At 36.2% G+C, this 18,918-nt stretch overlaps 7 protein-coding genes across 15 annotated transcripts; 2 read left to right on the top strand and 5 right to left on the bottom strand.

Moving 5' to 3' along the window:
* Nucleotides 1–571: 571 nt before the first annotated feature.
* AT1G67856 (RING/U-box superfamily protein) lies at nucleotides 572–1,858 on the bottom strand. The gene has a single exon (NM_001124093.1): nucleotides 1,243–1,858. It carries the CDS (start codon nucleotides 1,774–1,776, stop codon nucleotides 1,375–1,377), a length of 402 nt encoding a protein of 133 aa, NP_001117565.1. The 5' UTR covers nucleotides 1,777–1,858; the 3' UTR covers nucleotides 1,243–1,374.
* AT1G67855 (uncharacterized protein) lies at nucleotides 1,386–2,006 on the top strand. Its single transcript, NM_105454.2, has 2 exons — nucleotides 1,386–1,758; nucleotides 1,913–2,006. The coding sequence occupies exons 1-2, from the start codon at nucleotides 1,664–1,666 to the stop codon at nucleotides 1,944–1,946; spliced, it is 129 nt and encodes a 42-aa protein (NP_176952.2). The 5' UTR covers nucleotides 1,386–1,663; the 3' UTR covers nucleotides 1,947–2,006.
* Nucleotides 2,007–2,040: 34 nt separating this feature from the next.
* On the bottom strand, nucleotides 2,041–6,362 carry AT1G67850 (lysine ketoglutarate reductase trans-splicing protein (DUF707)). 7 transcript variants are annotated; one of them, NM_001334328.1, is made up of 15 exons: nucleotides 5,990–6,348; nucleotides 5,039–5,396; nucleotides 4,832–4,943; nucleotides 4,591–4,740; nucleotides 4,080–4,184; nucleotides 3,923–4,006; nucleotides 3,740–3,855; nucleotides 3,551–3,652; nucleotides 3,348–3,461; nucleotides 3,202–3,258; nucleotides 3,039–3,105; nucleotides 2,887–2,940; nucleotides 2,703–2,777; nucleotides 2,590–2,625; nucleotides 2,041–2,480 (listed from the first exon to the last, which is right to left on the bottom strand). In NM_001334328.1, exons 2-15 carry the CDS (start codon nucleotides 5,056–5,058, stop codon nucleotides 2,358–2,360), a joined length of 1,215 nt encoding a protein of 404 aa, NP_001320374.1. In that variant the 5' UTR covers nucleotides 5,059–5,396; nucleotides 5,990–6,348; the 3' UTR covers nucleotides 2,041–2,357. The 7 variants fall into 7 exon arrangements, with proteins under 7 accessions (NP_001320374.1, NP_974102.1, NP_001320373.1 ...); NM_202373.4 differs by having other exon boundaries at nucleotides 5,039–5,237; NM_001334330.1 differs by having other exon boundaries at nucleotides 5,039–5,208.
* Nucleotides 6,363–7,165: 803 nt separating this feature from the next.
* Nucleotides 7,166–10,235, bottom strand: CSK (chloroplast sensor kinase). Of its 2 annotated transcripts, none has more exons than NM_105452.2 (9): nucleotides 9,690–10,235; nucleotides 9,440–9,601; nucleotides 9,061–9,363; nucleotides 8,889–8,954; nucleotides 8,718–8,786; nucleotides 8,537–8,629; nucleotides 8,163–8,368; nucleotides 7,790–8,063; nucleotides 7,166–7,668 (listed from the first exon to the last, which is right to left on the bottom strand). In NM_105452.2, exons 1-9 carry the CDS (start codon nucleotides 10,104–10,106, stop codon nucleotides 7,423–7,425), a joined length of 1,836 nt encoding a protein of 611 aa, NP_564908.1. In that variant the 5' UTR covers nucleotides 10,107–10,235; the 3' UTR covers nucleotides 7,166–7,422. The 2 variants fall into 2 exon arrangements, with proteins under 2 accessions (NP_564908.1, NP_974101.1); NM_202372.2 differs by having other exon boundaries at nucleotides 7,187–7,668; nucleotides 7,790–8,067; nucleotides 9,690–10,189.
* Nucleotides 10,236–11,170: 935 nt separating this feature from the next.
* FXG1 (alpha-fucosidase 1) lies at nucleotides 11,171–12,713 on the top strand. Its single transcript, NM_105451.4, has 3 exons — nucleotides 11,171–11,521; nucleotides 11,596–11,975; nucleotides 12,051–12,713. Exons 1-3 carry the CDS (start codon nucleotides 11,290–11,292, stop codon nucleotides 12,555–12,557), a joined length of 1,119 nt encoding a protein of 372 aa, NP_176949.1. The 5' UTR covers nucleotides 11,171–11,289; the 3' UTR covers nucleotides 12,558–12,713.
* On the bottom strand, nucleotides 12,662–14,512 carry AT1G67820 (Protein phosphatase 2C family protein). 2 transcript variants are annotated; one of them, NM_001334327.1, is made up of 5 exons: nucleotides 14,267–14,409; nucleotides 13,934–14,158; nucleotides 13,673–13,843; nucleotides 13,419–13,589; nucleotides 12,662–13,326 (listed from the first exon to the last, which is right to left on the bottom strand). In NM_001334327.1, exons 1-5 carry the CDS (start codon nucleotides 14,378–14,380, stop codon nucleotides 12,778–12,780), a joined length of 1,230 nt encoding a protein of 409 aa, NP_001321567.1. In that variant the 5' UTR covers nucleotides 14,381–14,409; the 3' UTR covers nucleotides 12,662–12,777. The 2 variants fall into 2 exon arrangements, with proteins under 2 accessions (NP_001321567.1, NP_176948.2); NM_105450.4 differs by having other exon boundaries at nucleotides 12,698–13,326; nucleotides 13,934–14,512.
* Nucleotides 14,513–16,800: 2,288 nt separating this feature from the next.
* Nucleotides 16,801–18,028, bottom strand: SUFE2 (sulfur E2). Its single transcript, NM_105449.4, has one exon. The coding sequence runs from the start codon at nucleotides 17,772–17,774 to the stop codon at nucleotides 16,998–17,000; it is 777 nt and encodes a 258-aa protein (NP_176947.1). The 5' UTR covers nucleotides 17,775–18,028; the 3' UTR covers nucleotides 16,801–16,997.
* Between the last annotated feature and the right edge of the window lie 890 nt (nucleotides 18,029–18,918).

Raw genomic sequence — 18,918 nt, 5'->3', positions numbered from 1 at the left:
TCAGTAATTTTTTTAAAAAAATACAAATAACACTAAAATCATGTATTTATTTTTGTTATATATGTGCAGTTTATAAAATTATTATTATATTATTAGAAACTTAGATTTACATTAAAATTTTCAAAAAATAATTATTTTTCTATCTTATCGAATTGTATTAGTTTTTATATTACTCCTACTCGAAACTAGAAAATATAAATAATTTATAACATTTTTTTTTTATTTGTCCAGTATTAGTTTATAAAAGTTTTACTATATATCATAATCTCTTGAATCCTTCTTATCATATGAAGGAGAATATCTTCGATATTTTTTAGTGGTCCTAGGTCAACATGACGAATCCTCATCAAGGCAAAACCACAAGTTATCTCTCCAAGCAAGATGCAATTTCTATCATAACGATTGAAGAGACCATTCCACAACGGAGATAATTAGCCTTACATTGAACTTATACACACATATTTTCCTACTTTCTTTACTAAAGTTGTAGTCAAAACACGCCATATCATCCATTGTTAAAGGTATCTAGTTCGATCGAATAACCATCAGTGACTCTCGTTTACCGTTTTCTGTTTGTTCATGGGCATATATACCTTTAGCCAACTATCCTCTAAATACAACAATAGACATGTCACATATGCGTCAATATATTTAATGGTCCAATGAACATTGGCCAAACCTGGAATAATCTAAAGGAATAAAAGGTATCGGATTCAACGTAATCCTTAAGACTCCAATACTAAACATGCGTAGATATAATCCCTCTGATGATTAATTTAAATGCGTACTGAGTAATAAGAAGATATCAAACAAGAATTTCAATAGAAACAATGGTGCCTGAGACCTTCCTTCAGCATAAAACTCATCATCATCGTCACCATACCCATCATCATCACATGAATTCGATGGCAGAGAAACCTAATCATCAAGTTATGGAGTACGAAGACTTGAGTCATGACGTGATGAAGACGTCATCACATCATATGAGGAAGGTGAAGAGTGAGAAGAAAGCAAAAGATGAAGATGTTGATAAAGAAGCAGAGAATTTCATCAATCTAAAGCACAGAAAATTTAACAACTGTATTATCTAAGTTTCAGTTAGTAGAGATTCTGTTATATATGCAAAAGATGTAACACTGTTCTTCTAATTGTCACATCTACTTTTATTTTGGTTGTGAATTACAAGAAAACTGGTGTATAATCCAGTTGTTAACATGAACCACATACTATCAGAGCACAGCTATCAAAAGCACATTTATTCGTTATAAAAAACCTTACAAAACCCACAAAGTGGACACAACAGAATCTGAGTTTCCCAAAATAGAAACTAGAAAACATTTAAAAAAAAATTGTGAAAAGCCATAAAAGGAAAGTCTAAAGGATGGATCTGCAGAGAGGACAAGTTGTGTGGTTATTACCAAACCATTTATCCAAACAAGCTGAGTGAAAGTAATGCTTGCAGGACACTAACTCACTCACCTCTTCCTCCTCTTTAAACCCACAAAGACACACACAACAGTCCATAGCTTCTCTCTCGTTCCTGCTTCCTCTGTTCTCACACAGAGATTCAAAGTGTGTGATTGAGATTCTTCTTCTTCTTTTTGAATCCTCATGATCTTGGTCGTCCTCTTTGTTCCTTGCCTCATTGGTCTCAGAGCTCACCATGTTGACAACAGATCTTACCATGTTCTTTACTAGAGACACTGAAACAACTGTGTTCATTACTAGCATTGGCATCACTCCTTCAGACGCTGTCGGGTAATGAGAAATACCCATTCTTCTTCCTATAGATACTGTTTCTGTTTCTAGAGTCTTTCGCCCTCTTCAGGAGGAAGCTTTAATAAAACAGAGGAAGTTTCTTAACGTTGTTGATCCAGCCACTAATGTCTAATCCTCTGTCTTTTAACTATAGGTCAAAACGCGTGGTATCACGCGTAAGGTACTAGACCAACACATGATTGTGACTGTGTCACGAAAGTCTCTGACACGTGGTTCTAAGCAAGTGCTTTGTGGAAAGCTTCTCAAGTTCCTGTTCGCCAAGAAACTGACACGTGTGACTCCACTGATCCATAAAACACAACACGCCACACCATTTCAGAATTTACTTGTAGATTAAGTAGACCGACAACAATCTTTAACATTGATACTTCACATACCACTAGATGCACAGGTTTGATATACACAAGTGCGGTTCAAAACATTCATCTTTTTTTGTTTATTCGATGGAAGGTTGGTGATGATTTTGTAGTGATGGGTAATATCTACTACATTAACATATACAGACTCTATATGTAAATGCAAGAACGCACTAGTAAAACTGAATCTGTCAGCGTCTAGCTACTTTAAGAACTCTCCTATTAAATGGTTGTGGCTGTTGAATTTGAGGAGCCTTCTACTTGTAAGGATTTGAAATAATCCTTCTCTGCGTTAGCCATTCTACTCTGGAACATTGTCCATTCCTTTTTGCATCTATCCCTCACCTGCAAAACCACATAACAAAACAAATTGACGTCGCTTGTTGCACAAGTTATGCGTCTTCCTCACAACACATAATTCTCAGCACGAGAGAGAGATAAAAAGCTTTGTTACCCCTTGCCATGGTGCTTTCCCGTCTGTCGCCTCACCCTACATCAAGCGAAAAAGAATCAGATTTCTGAGAGAAGAAGTTAAAATGGACATAGAGAGAGTTCTATGGGATTTACTTGGTTGCCAAGGGAAGGAAAAGATTGATGAACGACCCATTGAGAATCAACTACTCCTATCTTCTCATGTGCAGGCTGCATTTCGGTGTAAAATATATTCAGATTCGTCATATAACAGACGATATAATTAGAAACTCTGTCTTTTGCGTGACAAACAACGAACTTCAAGTGTCTCTTTTCTTACCTCAACACATCTTCTGAGTGCAAAGTCAAGACCCCAACCGTGTACCAAATCATTCTGTTAACAGTTTAAGGTAAAGCGTATAAGTAAGGCAGGCAAGAAGAGAGAGTTAGGGAAGATGAATGAAGAATGAAACAGATGATGAAGCAAGGAACCTGGATCACATGCCACACGCATCGCCAGGCATTTCTTGAAAATACAGGAGCCATGATCTCTACGAATCTGCATTTTTGAATGACACAAAAGTTCGATACTGGTTAGTTCCTGTTATAGGGAAAAACCAACTCAAAACGGGTAAAAAGAAAGGCTTCTACATACGCAGCACATGGAGGGAGATGAGGATCTGAGCACCATCCAGGTCTTTCTTCTGTTATCCTGATAAGATTCAAAGCCCATTACTTCATAAAGATCATTATACAGAAAACTAAACATGGCCATAATCTGAGGGATTTTATCCAACATACTTGTGAACTTCCATATCTCCTCGTCTCTTTGTCATTTGCCACGTTAGTCCCTGGTTTGGTTCCAAGCCAGGTTGGGAAATCTCCAGGCCGTGCTTCTTCACCATCTTTACGTACCTGGAAACAGATAACCAAGATGATTACAACAGATCAAATGAAAACAAGAAAAATGGAAAGAATCCATGCAAAGGTTTATTACAACTTACTCTTCTGCGTTAAAATGCTCGACACCCAGGTCTTCATCCCAGACGAAGATATAATCATATCTTGCTACAATATCAGGGTGCAAAAACCTCTTTGCATACCACCTAATATATTTCCAGGTGCCAAGGGAGTCAGTAGTCATAAACACACCAAACTATTTTCTACCATAAAGAATAAAGAGCGTTTGGTACCATTTTGTCTGCTTTCGTACGCTAATGTGTATAGCAGTCTTTGACCATTCAAACTCATCCCACTCAGTTACCCGGCCGTCATAGTGAAACAGGACAATAGTGAAGTTTTCTGAAAACTGTTGAGAAGATGATAAACAATTTATGACGTGAAGTCAAAACATCAAACAAAGGGAATGAACCAACCTTCTTGACACAAGCATCGATATTTGCTTTCTGATTAATACCCACTGTAAATGTTGCGAGGTATCTTGGTTCACTTTTCAAATCCTGAGGAAGAAAATAATGTATAAGAAATTTACATTACTTTTGTATATCAGAAATGAATGCTATGAGCACAAACCTCATGCGGTAAACCCCATAATCTGCGCAAATAGAAGTCTGATTCAGCAGCAACCATACCCGGTGGCAACATTTCAGCACCACGAGGATTAGAAGGTACCCAGATCTGCGACAAATCAGAAATGAAACATGAAAACATGGACAGATTTGAGACCATTAATTATGAATCACAGAAAGAAAAGGTTAACAAACACATGTTCTTAGCTTCTGTCATGTTGGGCAAGGTGAAATCTAATTAACTAAACTTTGTAAGACCACAAAGAAATTCTCTGTTAATTTGCTATACCACTTATTTCATTAGCACGTATCTCATGTTTTGGAGTACAAAACTAATCAGACGTAAGGATCCTCAAACATGTCTCATATTATTAAGGAGACCTTAGACTTTTAGTCTTCCGTCCTTGAAGATGAATCCCAGTTGCATATTAAAGTAGGAATCGGTAACTTGTCTAAATAATGTAAAGGTCCAAAACATTCCCAAGTCATAAACAAATTAAGGAGTAGAAGCATGCCTTTGATTTGTCAATCGGAGTAGATGAGCTGCTATCGTTACCCTTTGATGATGACCAAGCTTTATGACTTTCTGGAGTTGCAATTTTCGAACCCTTTTCCTCGATATATGAGAGATCGTTTGAAGGAAGAAAGTTTGTAGGGAGACTCACCTGAAATATGAGAACAAAAATCTTCCAATGATGATAAGGAAACAAATCTAATCAAACACAGAAATAGGACAATAAGGATTGATTCGGCAACCTTAGTGATTGATAATGATGGAAAAGATATTCCAATCAGAAAGCCAAATGTTACTCCAAAAAATGCCGTTGCAATGATCTTCATTCCATCTTTTGATTTCCTACTAATTGAACTGAAATAACAAGAACAAAATTTGACTAAGTTTCTCTGCAACAACTCTCGAATGACCAAACTAATTAGCTAAAAAGAGAGAGACAAGATCTTGACCTGCGTGAAAAGATTCCCATATCTTCTCTAATATTCTGATTGTAGCTCCACAGCGAAAATGTGCAGCACTAAATCAAGAAGACTTTTCAAAAAGTCACCCACTGGGGTTCTGTCTACTGTGGTAACTCCAAAGACTCAAGGCCCCTCCTGACAGTAGAGAAGCCAGGAACCTGCTATGCGTAACCCCGCGAGTCGTTATCTAGAGAAGAAAAATGAGGCTTCTAAATAAGATCCAATACCAAGAAGAAGAAGACACACATGACAAACAGAATAGGACCACTCTTTAAATGGAAAATCTGGTCATCATCCACACTTTTCAATAAAATTCTTTGTCAAAAGCAAGTCATTGTCGTAGAACCTACACAGACGAATACAATATAGTGCTTCTAAACCAACCATTCAATAACAAACTATTGACCAGAAATATATATCTACAAGTCAAAACAAACCATTAAATCATTCCCTTACAAGATGATCACAATTGCAAGCAATGCTAGCAAACAAGCAAGAAATCATGTGCTTCCCCTTTGGAAAAAGCAAAACAAACCCCTCAAAACTAGGAGCAAAACAATACAATCAATCAATCACAGAACATGAAAATCACAAAGTCGTCTACTAAAAAACAGAACACTTTACTTAGAATGCAAGACAGAAACAAAAAAACAATTAAACTCTGTAAAAAATTATCACCTTTGATTAAAGAACACTAACCATGAATGTTGAGGTTTTCAAACGCGAATATCGAAATCAATCAAAAGCAGCCATAAGACTAAATACTCAAAGAGCCAATGTTTCAATATCAAAGAGAAGTAAATGGTACCAAAATGACAATTCTCCAAATGCATAGGCTAAAATCTCTCATATAATCCAAATTTTCTCAATAAAACAAAAGTGAAAACAGAATTATCCTAACAAGAAAAAAAGGAATCACCTTTATAATCAATAACGAACCTGGGATCAATCAGAAAGCACAACGAGATCCTTAAAACCAGTGAAGAAGAACACGAGATAATCGTTTCGTACCCTCACAAACAAAACGATTACTTCAAACCCTATTCGCAAAATTGGAGATACACGCGTACACACGAATATGTTAAAACCCGTGATCGTCTTCGTCTAGAGACAAAACAAACCCAGAGAAGAAACGCCAAAAATGTGGAAACGCGTCTTTTAAGTCAAAAAGGAATGATTTTTCTCGAAACCCTTATCGTTTCCTTTCAGAAATTCAAAGAAAGAGTCGGTTTTGGTTTGGTTTGGTGACCAGAGGAATTTTCTGGGCGTATATTTAAGGTGCAGAAGAAGAAAAACCAGAAAGCTAAGCTGCTTCTTCATACAAATTAATTTCAAAGATTAAAAATTTTAACCCCAAAACGACACCGTTTTAGAATTGTGTCTTGATATAATTGGCTAAGTATTCATAAGCGTGTAAAAGTAAGCACAACAACAAAATTTCATAGGACCCGACACAACTTTGAATCCGTGGACCGTACTTGGTCGACATATAATGATGCCAATTAAAATTCTTGTATCCTTTTTACACTATACTGTTTGATATTTTTTAATATGTCACGAAGAATCAAAGAAAATCTATCAATTTCACTTTTTTCAAAATTGTAGTAGAGTCTTTTACTGTTTTAATTTGTCATATTCTTTGCTACAAAACAAGCAAAAAATATACAATAAATAAACCCAAGAATTTGCAAGATCTTTCCGAAAATAACGGAAGAAGATAAGATGGTGCTAAAAGAAAGCAACATAATCAAGATACATATTTGTTACTTTAACAGTGAAAGAAATTTTATTTCTTACCTTAGAATTGTATGAATGGAAAAGATTTGGACTTTTGGTTAACCAAAAACTTTATTTTCTGGAAAATTGTGTATTAAATAGAGAGGTTGGAAGTGATGAAAAAAAAAATAAAAAAAAATAGAGAGGTTGGAAGAATTGTATGGCATTGCTATATTTTGAGTGATTTAAAGCCAATGAAAGTTTGACTATGTCCATTGATAAATAGAGTTGCCAAACTCTATAATAAGGAAAATGTAGATTTCGTACCAAACTGAAGAGTCCACTTTCTTTAATAAGAGGTCCCCCACGTGAGAAGTTTAGAAGATGATACGGTAAAAAGGCATTTGAAGGTAAAAGAAGATTGAAAAACAATTGCAATCAATTTTGTTCAAGTCTTCCTATATCACTTACATAAGAATAGAGCTATATATTTACGTTACAAAGTCCACATATGTAGACATGACTCTTTTGGGTTTATGTACATATTAAGGTGTTATTACACATCGATCAACATATCACAAAATAGACTATACATTGGCTTCACCACAAATCGGACTCGAGACTAAAAAGATTCACAAAGAGATGGAAATGAAAACCTATGCTTCATTGGCTTCAGATACTGCTGCAGGGAAGGCAGGCAGCCAGAGCTCTACACGAGTACCGCCAGCTCCTAAGGCTGCATCGGAGCTGCGAGGTGATATAACCCTGATCACGCATCCGTAACTCTCCAGGATCTCTCGGGCTACGGTTAAACCAGCCACAAAGTTCCATGTCATATTGTCTTCAACCATGTTTTCCGACAGGAGTTCTGCTCCAAATGGTGTTAGCGAATGCATTTGCGTCTGCATTGATGTAACAAATTTATGTTAAAAAGCAATATGATTCTCATATTAAACTGGTTAAGCCCTCAGACTTAAATACAGGAAGTAAAAAGCAGCAGAATATAAGTTCGGTCTTGATTACCATATAGCGCATATCAGGACCATCATCATCAATTACTACAAGACTACCGCCAGCAGGAGCTCTGGTCGACAAAATTTCAACTTTCCCCCCAACATGAGTGCGCAACAATGCACCTTCGATGAGGTTGCTCAGAGCTTGCCTCAAAGCTGGTTCTTCAACAGCAACTTGCAGGGAAGCTGAGTTCTCACCTAGCTCCACTACTCTTTGCTGAGTAAGTGCTAGTGGTCTCACAGTCTCGACCATATCTAAAAGCACATTAGAAATGTCGCATGGTCTTCCTGACATAAATGAAAGAGATAAGCCCTCCCAACACTTTGTTTCAAGTGAAGAGTTTTGTGGCAAGACGTTAAGTTAATTGCTCAGAAACTTGTACCTTATACTGTGCATTTGTAGGGGTGCCAGGGCAAGAGGTGGCATAGGCATTTCTGAATCATCTAATCCAGAACCCAAGGAAAGGCGTGTACTTGAGATTTGTGAGCCATCAATGGGGTCCTTATGTTCATACTTTGATCTCCTTGTTTCATTGTGTGTTTTATTTATCTTCTTTAGGGCTTCTTCGTTGTGGCGCACTATATTAGCCTGAAAATGAAATGCTTGTAAGAAATACAAACCGAAAAATCAAATTCGAGTATGGTTTGACAGATTTCCCATGCGCAACACATCTAAAGACAGATTTATAAAGACAACTGAAAATAGAGTGATGACTCTCTCAAGAACCAAAAGGGACAAAGTAAAAGAAGGTGTAACCTTTGTCAAGTGAACTGCATCCTGAAGTTCTTCAAGGGTATCCTTTATTTGATCACCTTGAACTATTAAGTCTTCCACAATATCATGTGAAATCTACAATGTACAAAAACCCAAGTCAGTCCGATAACTGCAAGACTCAGGGAGAATAACATTTCCGGCTACAAATGCTAATTGCAAGGACCTGATTTCTCTTAGTGTGAGTTGAAAGCATTTTACTTAAAGTCCTCATGGTAGAGAGCGGACCACGGATCTGCCAATACGCAAGAAAGAAAAATGCGTAATATAAACTAAAAGGAGACATTAATTAACATAAGATCTATGTGTACTAAGTTAACAAGTGCGTGGCTTGTACCTGCTCCACTAGCTTACTCATCCTCACATTGTTTTGCCAAGATGACTGTTGAAGTAACATTGTTTTCTATACATACCCAATAATAAAAAAAAAGATCAATAAGGATTAAAGCCAACAAAGACGGTCAAGCAAAAACATAAGAACAAAGGAAAAGACAGGATATAAGAACAACCTGATCCATGACATAAGCCATAGCGAGAGTCCGAGAAATATTAATCGCATACGATCTCTGCTCTTCAGTGAAAACCTTAACAGAAGGAAGTTTAACTCTAGGTGATTTTGTATTAGCTGAAGCAGGCAAAGCATAAGCTTCCTCAGGGGAAAGAAACTGATTTACACCATGCGGTTTTTCCTCTTCCTCCTCCTCCTCCTCCTCCTCGGCTTCTACTGGTAACTCAGCAACCAAGAAACCGACAACAAACGGGTGTTTCACCATTGGAAACACAGCAGCTCTATGTTTACTCACAAGTTCTACCTATCATCCACATATTATGTCAACAAAAAAACCATAAGTAAACTTGAGTTTAACGCAGAGGAAGAAGAACACATACTTGTTGACTAGAAAGTGATGCTTCAGCTGCTCGTAGACCCGCAGGGATACCAAAGTTTCCAACTAAGATCACAACGTCTCCAGCATTAACACTTGGATAACAAGTGACACGACGCAACTCTAATCGATCCATCACATAGCTACCAGCTGGTCTTACATATATCTAAACCAAAACCAACATAAAAATTCAACCTTTAATCTAACAACACTCTATTTTCAAGCAACAATGATGTAAAAAAGCAGAGACGCACCGAGAGTACTGCGTTTGGATCAACGATTTGACGAAAGAGATCTAATTGCTCAAGACAAAGCCGTTGAAAATCAGGACTTGGCAAGATAATCTTAGTCTTGAGATGGTCTTTCTCAATCATCTGTGTGAACTCTACAGGAGTTGTTGAAGCTCCACGAATCGCGGAAGCTATAGCGGAAGCAGAAGCAACCATGGTCTCTCCTCCTCCGGGTTCTGATTCTTCATTAGATACAGTGTGGTTTACGTAACGGAGACCGCGTGTAAATATAGAAGACGACGACGAGGAGGAGGAAGAAGAAGAGGCATTGAGGAGCTTAAGGGAGGGATTAGAAGGTCTAGGGTTTGGAATAGAATTGGAGAAGTGTAGATTAGGGTTTGATGAGAGAAGGGTCTGAGAAGCGATTGCAGAAAGAAGCATCACTACGGAAGACGACAGTGGAGTCTTTACTTTGTGGCTGAGACTGAAACTCTCGCGAGGAAGACGATCGATATACGATTATAGTTTACACACAAAACAACTACAACTAAACGGCATCGTATTAACAGACTTGTAATTATAGTTTACACAAAAAACAACTACAATTAAACGGCACCGTATTAACAGACTTGTAACAGTTTCAGATGAGAGGAATGTAAAACGGCGACGTTTTGCCATCTGATACATTAACCTCTAAGAAGAACATTCAGTTGTTTTTAAATTATTGTAAAGTTTTTACGACGTTTAAACATTTTCACAAAGTTTCGATAATTTATGTTAAGCATCACTTCGAAAGTTGTGATGACTGGTGAACAGAATTCACTGGGAAAAAAATATTAGTAGGGCATTAACAATACATTTCTATTAACAACTAGGGGTATTTTTCTTAAATTTTCATGTTTCTACTAATGTTTAAACACACGTTCTTCCAAACTTGTAGAATGGTAACACATCTATTAAAGTAAGAAAACACTATGTTGTTCCCCATAGCTAAAAGAGGCCAAGAAAATGTTAGATGGTCAATCAGTGAGCTTACTATTAATCATATTTATGTAGCCATAGCCAATCAAACGAAGCAAAGCCCTTTTCAACCAGTTGAACAAATCCAAACAAGCATGTTTCAACCATTTTGGAATCCAAACAATCATCTCTACGAACGAAACCACACAACAATCTCACAACCCTGTTTCATTAATGTTGCGATAATCGTGAGAGTGTATACACGACAACTCATGCAAAAAAAGATAAAAGAAGATTTGAGAAAAAAAACGTGATAGAAAATAGAGACAACAAATTAAAAAAACTAGATATCTACAACGAAAATAAAATAAAATATGAAAATGGAAAGCTACCATATAAACTTAAAAAGAAAGAAATAAGAAGAGAATCCTCCAAAGAAAGAAAGCATATTTGTATGATGGTAAACTTACAAGTATTTTCGTAAACATATTCAAAATGTATTGATTTATAACTAACCCTATCTCAATAAAAACATATCACAAATCTCTGATTTTTGTGTTTTGCCAACCTTCTTTCTTTTTCTGGTAGGGGTAACGTTTCTCTTCTTTTGAGGATAAAAGTCCCGTGATTGAGTTTTGGTCTCTTTACATCTTTAGCTTTACCAATGAATCCAATCCTATCTTCTTTGTTTGCTCTCTCTTTGCTTTCTTCACTATCACCATCAACACATGCCCATCAATGCCATTTCCCAGCAATCTTTAACTTTGGTGACTCTAACTCCGATACCGGCGGTCTCTCCGCTGCTTTTGGCCAAGCTGGTCCTCCTCACGGCTCTTCCTTCTTCGGCTCACCCGCGGGACGATACTGCGATGGTCGCCTCGTCATTGACTTCATAGGTACACTAACTCTTCCCTATCCAAAACGTTTGCGTTTTTTGTTTTTGCTGATTTTGCTTCTGTTTTGAACATAGCGGAGAGTCTTGGATTACCATATCTAAGCGCGTTTCTAGACTCCGTTGGTTCAAACTTCAGCCACGGCGCTAACTTCGCTACCGCGGGATCTCCGATAAGAGCTCTTAACTCTACTCTACGTCAAAGTGGATTCAGCCCATTTTCACTCGATGTACAGTTCGTACAATTCTATAACTTCCACAACAGATCTCAAACTGTTCGTAGTCGTGGAGGAGTCTACAAGACAATGTTGCCTGAATCCGACAGCTTCTCAAAAGCTTTGTACACTTTTGACATTGGTCAGAACGATCTCACAGCAGGTTACTTCGCTAATAAAACCGTAGAACAAGTTGAAACCGAAGTTCCTGAGATCATAAGTCAGTTCATGAATGCTATCAAGGTTGGTCTCTCTGTTTCTGACTCTGATTTTGTTTAAAGGGAAATCATAAAAATGTGTTTTTTCTTTTGGTGATAGAATATTTATGGACAAGGAGGGAGATACTTCTGGATTCATAACACTGGACCTATTGGTTGTTTAGCTTATGTGATTGAACGGTTTCCGAATAAAGCATCAGACTTTGATTCACATGGATGTGTTTCTCCTTTGAACCACTTAGCTCAACAATTCAATCACGCTTTGAAACAAGCTGTGATCGAGCTAAGAAGTTCTCTATCTGAAGCAGCCATCACTTATGTAGATGTCTACTCTCTCAAGCATGAGTTGTTTGTTCACGCTCAGGGTCACGGGTTTAAGGGATCGTTGGTTTCGTGTTGTGGACATGGAGGGAAGTATAACTACAACAAGGGTATCGGATGTGGGATGAAGAAGATTGTGAAAGGTAAAGAGGTTTACATTGGAAAGCCGTGCGATGAGCCTGATAAGGCTGTTGTGTGGGACGGTGTACACTTCACGCAGGCTGCTAACAAATTCATTTTCGATAAGATTGCTCCAGGGTTAAGCAAGGCCTGTAAAAGGCAGTGACAACAAGAAGAAACAAGCTTTTCTTCTTTTTATGAGTTTGTTTCTATGATTTCTTAGACAGGAAACAAATGTAAGTCACTGATATGAATTTAGTAAGAACGCAATAAGATTTATGGTGAGATTAGTCCATTATATATTATGAACAAGAATCTACATAACCACTAGAGTCTCAGAGAGATATGATACTTATATAGAATACAAACATATTTGTTAAGAGTTTTCAGCCTTTGTAATGGTTGAGATCAATTATCACCACTGTGATATCATCCATACTGCCTCTTTTTGCAGCCAGGTTCGCAAGCTCTTTGCAAGCCGCTTTGGCCCAAAGAGACTTCCACGGTGTTATCGGTGACTTTGAAGGTGAACTCCCTATTTCACGGTTGAGTGAGGGTGATTCATTCTCTGAGTTGTAGTAGTAACTTTGGGATTTAGCACATCTGGGAGACTTGACCAGTGAAGCTCGACGAAGTTTCGAAGATGGGCTCATATTGACAAAGCCCTGAACCAAGTTCTCCTCCTCACTTTCTTTAGGCGTCTTTCTCTGAGCTAGAACATGCAACACGGTATAAACAGCTTCTTGATTGCTAACCACATCCCAAAGTCCATCAGAAGCTAAGACAAGAAACTCCATATCTTGTTCCAGTTCTAGTACTCTCGTCTCAGGTTCAGCAACCACCCACTTCTTTAAGTGTGCATCTCCAATGCTTCTGGAAACCGCAAGTATTCCCTGAACTCGCCAAGCCCCTTGATGATTATCGACATAACCTCCCTGTAAACCAAATGTCATGAAAGGTATCAAACTCTACTCTCTCAACACACAATCAGCAAAAATACAAACTTCTTGACACTTGACAACATTACCTGACTCTCAATTCTTTCCTTTTCATCATCCCTTCCTGGTTTGTGATCATCAGTAAGAGCCTCAGCAACACCTGCTCTACACAGGACAGCTCTACAATCTCCCAAATTTGATACAATCATCTCCTGATCTTGTATCACAGCAGTAACACAGCAAGCACCACTCACAACACCCTAATATTTTTATGCAACCAGTAAGTTCAAAATAGATTGTAATCTTTCTTACAAGTAACCTTCAAAGATTGTTCCTTTATTACCTTTTCTAGGAAATCACGATCAGTCCTCAAAAAAGCAGCCTTAAAGGCTTCAACTTTCTCCTCCTTCCCCTTACAATTCTCCATCATCTCAACAACATATTTGTGCAAATTCTCAGCCACAAATTCTGCAGCTTTAGCACCTCCATGACCATCATAAACTCCAAAGAAACTCTACAAAAATCAATCCCAAACCCATCAACCACAAAACACACTTAAGATCTCAAACCTATTAATTCAATGAAGAGGAAGAAAAAAAGATACCTTTTTGGAGTTACCAACCAAACAAGGAACAATTCTGTGAGTATCTTCCATAAACTTCTTCTTACCGTTTCTGGAGACGACACCAAAACCATTGCCACCGAAGCTTACGGTGCCGTTTTGGTGAGCAAAGTCTGTGAAACTGAAGTAATCAGTTCGAATCGGTTGTTGAGGATTGAGGTCAGGGATATTTAGGTGGGCAGGTCTCTTTCTCTTTAAAGGCGAGACCTTTGCGTCACCCTCTCTGAAACGGAAGTAATCAGTTGAAATCGGTTGTTGAGGATTGAGGTCAGGGATATTTAAGTGGGTAGGTCTCTTTCTCTTTAAAGGCGAGACCTTTGTGACCGACAATGGAATAGAACAAGGAGAGGGTGACGCAATGCTAAGTGTACTAGCCATGAAAGAAGAAAGGGACGTGATTGTTTCTTCTGAGCGAAGTTTATTAGTCATATTGTTGTCACAAGAGAGCTACAATGACTACGAAATAGTGTGAGTGGCAACAGTGAATTGGTAAAAGTATAAATAGATAAGATGCACTAGGGTTTTGGCGCAGTCAAAAATATAGAAAGTTGTTACAAACATTCAAATTGGAGGAAGAAAAAAAGAATATTTCGATGTATTTATTAGTCAATGCGTTATATAGGATAATAGGTCTATCTATTTATTAGTCAAAGGATTTCGTTTTTGTCTTTTTATAATTATGAGATTCTGAACAGAAATCCAAATGTATTTCCTTTTGTTTTCTTATAATTAAGATATTCTGAACTTAAATTCGAAAATATTTTCTTTTGTCTTTTTATAATTAAGAGATTCACACTATTTCGTAACCGTTTTTTGGTTTATTTGTAATTTAACAAAAATTGATATTTAGTTAATATAATGTATTGCCTTAAACTCTTTATTATATAATATAAATAAATACAGATATAAGATGTGTTTGATAATAACTTGTTCTTGCAAGTGAAAGATGATCTTTGCGTTTGGAAAAGCTGTATGCCCGCATCGTCAGAGTATTTGGGCGTTCTCTCGGGTGCGGAAGACTCGCGGCATTTCTGATTGAATTGGGATTCCTCTTACTCCAACTTATGCTACTTCTTTTGTTTTACTCTTGTTTTGCAGTGTTCTTTTGTTATGTCGTACGTTTGTAGATTTTGGTCTTCTGTCTTCTTTGTTTAAGCCTCTGTATTCTGTAAAAAACTGAAAATTGGTATGAAATCTTCACATGTTTACCCAAAAAAAAAAAAAAAAAAAAAAAAAAAAAAAAAACTAAACTAAGAGATTTTGAATGCATATCCGTAATGCGTACATTAAGTTATGTACTTATGTGTACGATAATTTGTAATTAATAAAAGTCGATATGTATAATGAAAATAATGTATTACCTCATTGTGACAGCATTAAAAATCATTGTGACATATTACGATAATTTGTAATTAATAAAAGTTGTAAATTTATTATTGAACTTAAACATATACTTTTTGTATCTCATCTCCTCATTGTGACAGCATTAAAAATCAACAAATTTAGTTTTTCTAGTTTGTTAAAAACCCAAACAAAAATGCCGCCTAGGTGCTAAATGTTAACCTTTCACCTCCTTATTTGATATTTAGTTATTTACCAATATCTAAACTCTTATTTACACAATAATATAATCAAAATTTGAGTATTCATGAAAGTTATTTAACTCGTATTATACACAATAATATCTTACATTGGCTTGACATATTTACTTAGAAACTTAACTATATATAAGAAATTTTTTGGGAATTCCTTCTTTCACCTATTCGATATAGGAGAAAGAAAATGAAAAAAATATAACCTTTTTGAAAAATAATTGCTTGTGGACCCAGCCTATTTTAGAACTGATTGTTGTGGACCTTGTGGTCAGCGCCTCAGCGGTTACACCAACTCACCATATATAGATGGAAGTCTTTTTTTTTTTGTTGGAACACTAAAATTACCATATATAGATGATGTCATATTTGTTTTTAACCAATGAAAAATTATATAAGTAATTGATATTTGTATATTTTCTTAAATCCAATACCAAATTAAAAGATATGCTGTAAATTAATGTTATTTTAATACTTAATACAAACATTATTTAAAAATACGTTTGAACCTCCAGAAATTAACATTTTGTTAAATTAAAAATTTTCCAGTTCTGAATTGATATTTAAACTCAAATATTACTTTTATAAATTAATAAATATATAAATCACATTGATCACTTTTTGTGAGTTGTGACTTGTGAGGCCCATCTCTGGTCCCGCAATCATTTTCATTGTTATAATCTAAACTCATCACATAGTGCTAGTGATACTTAAATGAAAGAAAATCGAAATACCAAATATCCTTGAAGATTAAGAAATTCGATGGGGGGGGGGTTGGTGTTCTTGACTTTAGCAATATAGACGGTTATGATCAGCCAACGACTAAAAATCTTCTTACATAAGACTTCACGTAAGGAAGATATTGCTTTAATTTAGAATTAGCTCGTTTCCATTTTATGTTTAAAGACCTAAACAATTTTTTTTTTTTTAGATTTAACATCGAGTATTCGAATTTGCTTAAACATCCGACTAATTTCAAAACTGAACAGACTTTTTGGTATATTTAACTTACTAGATGGTATATGGTTTTAGACTCGGCCTACGACAAAAACAAAACAAGTAAAATTATATATTAAGATCTCCAAATTTAAAATCGGATTATTAGATCTTTGTCAATATTTATAGTTATTTGACAGTATGACACTATCCGAAGACATTTTAGTATTTACTAATTACTATTGGTGGACTTTTTTAACAAAAAAAAAGTTAAAAAAAAATTATAGTGAAAATTCTTGATAAGAAAGAAAATCTGGATAATGTATAAAAGAACCCAATTTTCTAGATTTGGGGCACTGTATCCGAAAACATTGGACCAGTCCTAATAATTCTTGCTAACATCATGGTGTTTAACTTATCCTCAAAACTTTGATTTTGCAAGATACAAAAGAACACAAACTTTGAATTTATGTTCAAAATTAGGCGTTACAATATTCTAAAGCACACCAAAAACACATTCATATAATAAAATCATAATACAAAGGAAGCAACGAAATGGAATAATCATGAACCTTAGAAGATTCCATGTAACTTCCATTAACGTATTTAAATAAGAGATCATGTTGGTGCGGTGGTCTTTGTCCTCTTTGATGCGCCACGTCAGTAGCAACTAGAGTCATGGTCCGTTTCTGCATACTCATCAACACGTTGTGCCACGTGTTAACCCTTGACTGTTCCTTGCCGTGAACCCCAACGTTCATCTCCGACAAGTCCTCGCTTCTCACGCCCATCACTTCCTCTGGCTTAGCACCGTCTAGGATCCAGATAAGACAAGAACAAAACCCTTTCGAGATCTCCGAATCACTGTCTGCTTTAAACCTCATCCTCCCAAACTCATCCATCTTTATCTCTAACCACACTTGAGTCGTACATCCCGTGACTCGGTTCTCGGAGATGCGAGCCGACTCATCGAGCGGGGCTAGAGTTGCTGCGTAGTTTAAGAGACGTTTTACACGGTCGATAGGTTCGGTTAAGGACCGGAACTCGGATACGAGGATGCGAAGCTTGTCGGAGGTTTTTGTTCCCAAAGGAGCATCAACCGAAACCGTTGCCAAAGAAAAAGGGCTTGGAGCTTTTGGATTCGAGCCAAGATTAAGAGAATCGCGCATGCATGTAATGGGTTTAGGAGAGAATCTTGAAGTGAATCTTGGGTTTGGGAAAGATTTTGTTGTTGGTCTAGAGGTAGAAATCAAAGGAGGAGAAGCAAGGGCCTTGAAGGACGATGAAGTGTTCATGTTCCGTAACAAGGGCAATGAAAAGAAATGGGAGGAGGAGGTAGAAGAAAACGAGAGAAGAGAGATATTTAAGGATAATCAAAGGAGAACTCCTTGAACTACGCGACGGAGAGAGGATAGTGATTAGATGCATAGAGCCTTTCTATAACGCGCCAAAACTATTTTTATGTTTATTGATCTATCTATATATAATCTATCTTATTTTTTACCAAAAAAAAAAAGATCTATCTTGTAATGTTATTTTATAAAATACTTTAAAAAAATTATATATTTAAATTGTAGATTTTTAAATGGTAAGTAATCTAACTTCCTCTACGAGCCTTGAAACTAGTATAGGTTTTTTTTTTTTGGTTAAAGGAAACTATTATAGGTTTAATTTAGAATTTTTTGGTCTTTGATTTTTTTTTTTTTTTAGAAAATTAAAATGATGAAACTGTTAGAATATAAGTTGCGACTTTGAGTTAGGTAGCAACTGAAGCACTTACAAAAATTATGAATCATTGTCATCATTATAAAATGCTTCGTTATATTCTTTTAATCAGGAAATTTTTGAACCAAATTTTCAAACTAATTTTATAATCTATGCAAAAACGTAAAATTTCTTGTTTAGTCGAAAGCTAATCCAAGTACTTGGATGCCAACGTGAAACTCTAAATGAGTTGGAATTTTGAATATCTGGTAAAAAAAATTAGAATGATTTAATTTAGCTAATAATATCGGAAATGTCCATCTTAATTTTCACTTATATGTGACAATGATACAAATACGACCAAGTCAACTAGAGACTTTCAACTTCAAAAGAGATAGGCCACTACTAATAATGCAATTACTAAATAGATTGCAAAACAAAATACGAAATGTTTTGTTTTATCGTGTGACGTTAAATGTTATGATGCGATATGGACATCATTTGAGGCGGCTTCTCCAGTGACAATCTCCTTTTTATTATTTTAGAAATAAATTATGGATTTAAAAGGGAAAGAACAAAGGCATATTCGATTCGACTACTGAATTAGTGATATACTTTTAGAGCCCCATACTGTCGGAAAGAGGCTTGGGAAATAATTTAAAGTTGTTTTCATTTCGTCGTCATAGCTTACGGCTACACTTGAGTGTACTGACCAAAACCAATTTTTTACTTGTT

The sequence above is a fragment of the Arabidopsis thaliana genome (genome assembly GCF_000001735.4).
Source record: "Arabidopsis thaliana chromosome 1 sequence".
NCBI lineage: Eukaryota > Viridiplantae > Streptophyta > Magnoliopsida > Brassicales > Brassicaceae > Arabidopsis > Arabidopsis thaliana.
This window is presented reverse-complemented; position numbering and strand designations above follow the sequence as displayed.

Bases quoted from the DNA above. Each gene is read 5' to 3' on its own strand.
- AT1G67855 (NM_105454.2), top strand. From the start codon at position 1,664: ATGTTGACAACAGATCTTACCATGTTCTTTACTAGAGACACTGAAACA. The intron at 1,759-1,912 runs GTAATGAGAAAT...TTTTAACTATAG, and splicing joins ACTCCTTCAGACGCTGTCGG to GTCAAAACGCGTGGTATCAC.
- AT1G67856 (NM_001124093.1), bottom strand. From the start codon at position 1,776: ATGGGTATTTCTCATTACCCGACAGCGTCTGAAGGAGTGATGCCAATG.
- AT1G67850 (NM_105453.3), bottom strand. From the start codon at position 5,058: ATGGGAATCTTTTCACGCAG. The intron at 4,185-4,590 runs GCATGCTTCTAC...GATTTGTCGCAG, and splicing joins CTCCGATTGACAAATCAAAG to ATCTGGGTACCTTCTAATCC. The intron at 3,259-3,347 runs GTATGTTGGATA...GAATCTTATCAG, and splicing joins GGAGATATGGAAGTTCACAA to GATAACAGAAGAAAGACCTG.
- CSK (NM_105452.2), bottom strand. From the start codon at position 10,106: ATGCTTCTTTCTGCAATCGCTTCTCAGACCCTTCTCTCATCAAACCCT. The intron at 8,630-8,717 runs GTCCTTGCAATT...TGTACATTGTAG, and splicing joins CTCACACTAAGAGAAATCAG to ATTTCACATGATATTGTGGA. The intron at 8,064-8,162 runs GTACAAGTTTCT...TATGTCAGGAAG, and splicing joins CTACAAATGCACAGTATAAG to ACCATGCGACATTTCTAATG.
- FXG1 (NM_105451.4), top strand. From the start codon at position 11,290: ATGAATCCAATCCTATCTTCTTTGTTTGCTCTCTCTTTGCTTTCTTCA. The intron at 11,522-11,595 runs GTACACTAACTC...TTTTGAACATAG, and splicing joins CCTCGTCATTGACTTCATAG to CGGAGAGTCTTGGATTACCA. The intron at 11,976-12,050 runs GTTGGTCTCTCT...TTTTGGTGATAG, and splicing joins AGTTCATGAATGCTATCAAG to AATATTTATGGACAAGGAGG.
- AT1G67820 (NM_105450.4), bottom strand. From the start codon at position 14,380: ATGACTAATAAACTTCGCTCAGAAGAAACAATCACGTCCCTTTCTTCT. The intron at 13,844-13,933 runs GTATCTTTTTTT...TGATTTTTGTAG, and splicing joins TGGTTGGTAACTCCAAAAAG to AGTTTCTTTGGAGTTTATGA. The intron at 13,590-13,672 runs GTAATAAAGGAA...TAAAAATATTAG, and splicing joins ATCGTGATTTCCTAGAAAAG to GGTGTTGTGAGTGGTGCTTG.
- SUFE2 (NM_105449.4), bottom strand. From the start codon at position 17,774: ATGAACACTTCATCGTCCTTCAAGGCCCTTGCTTCTCCTCCTTTGATT.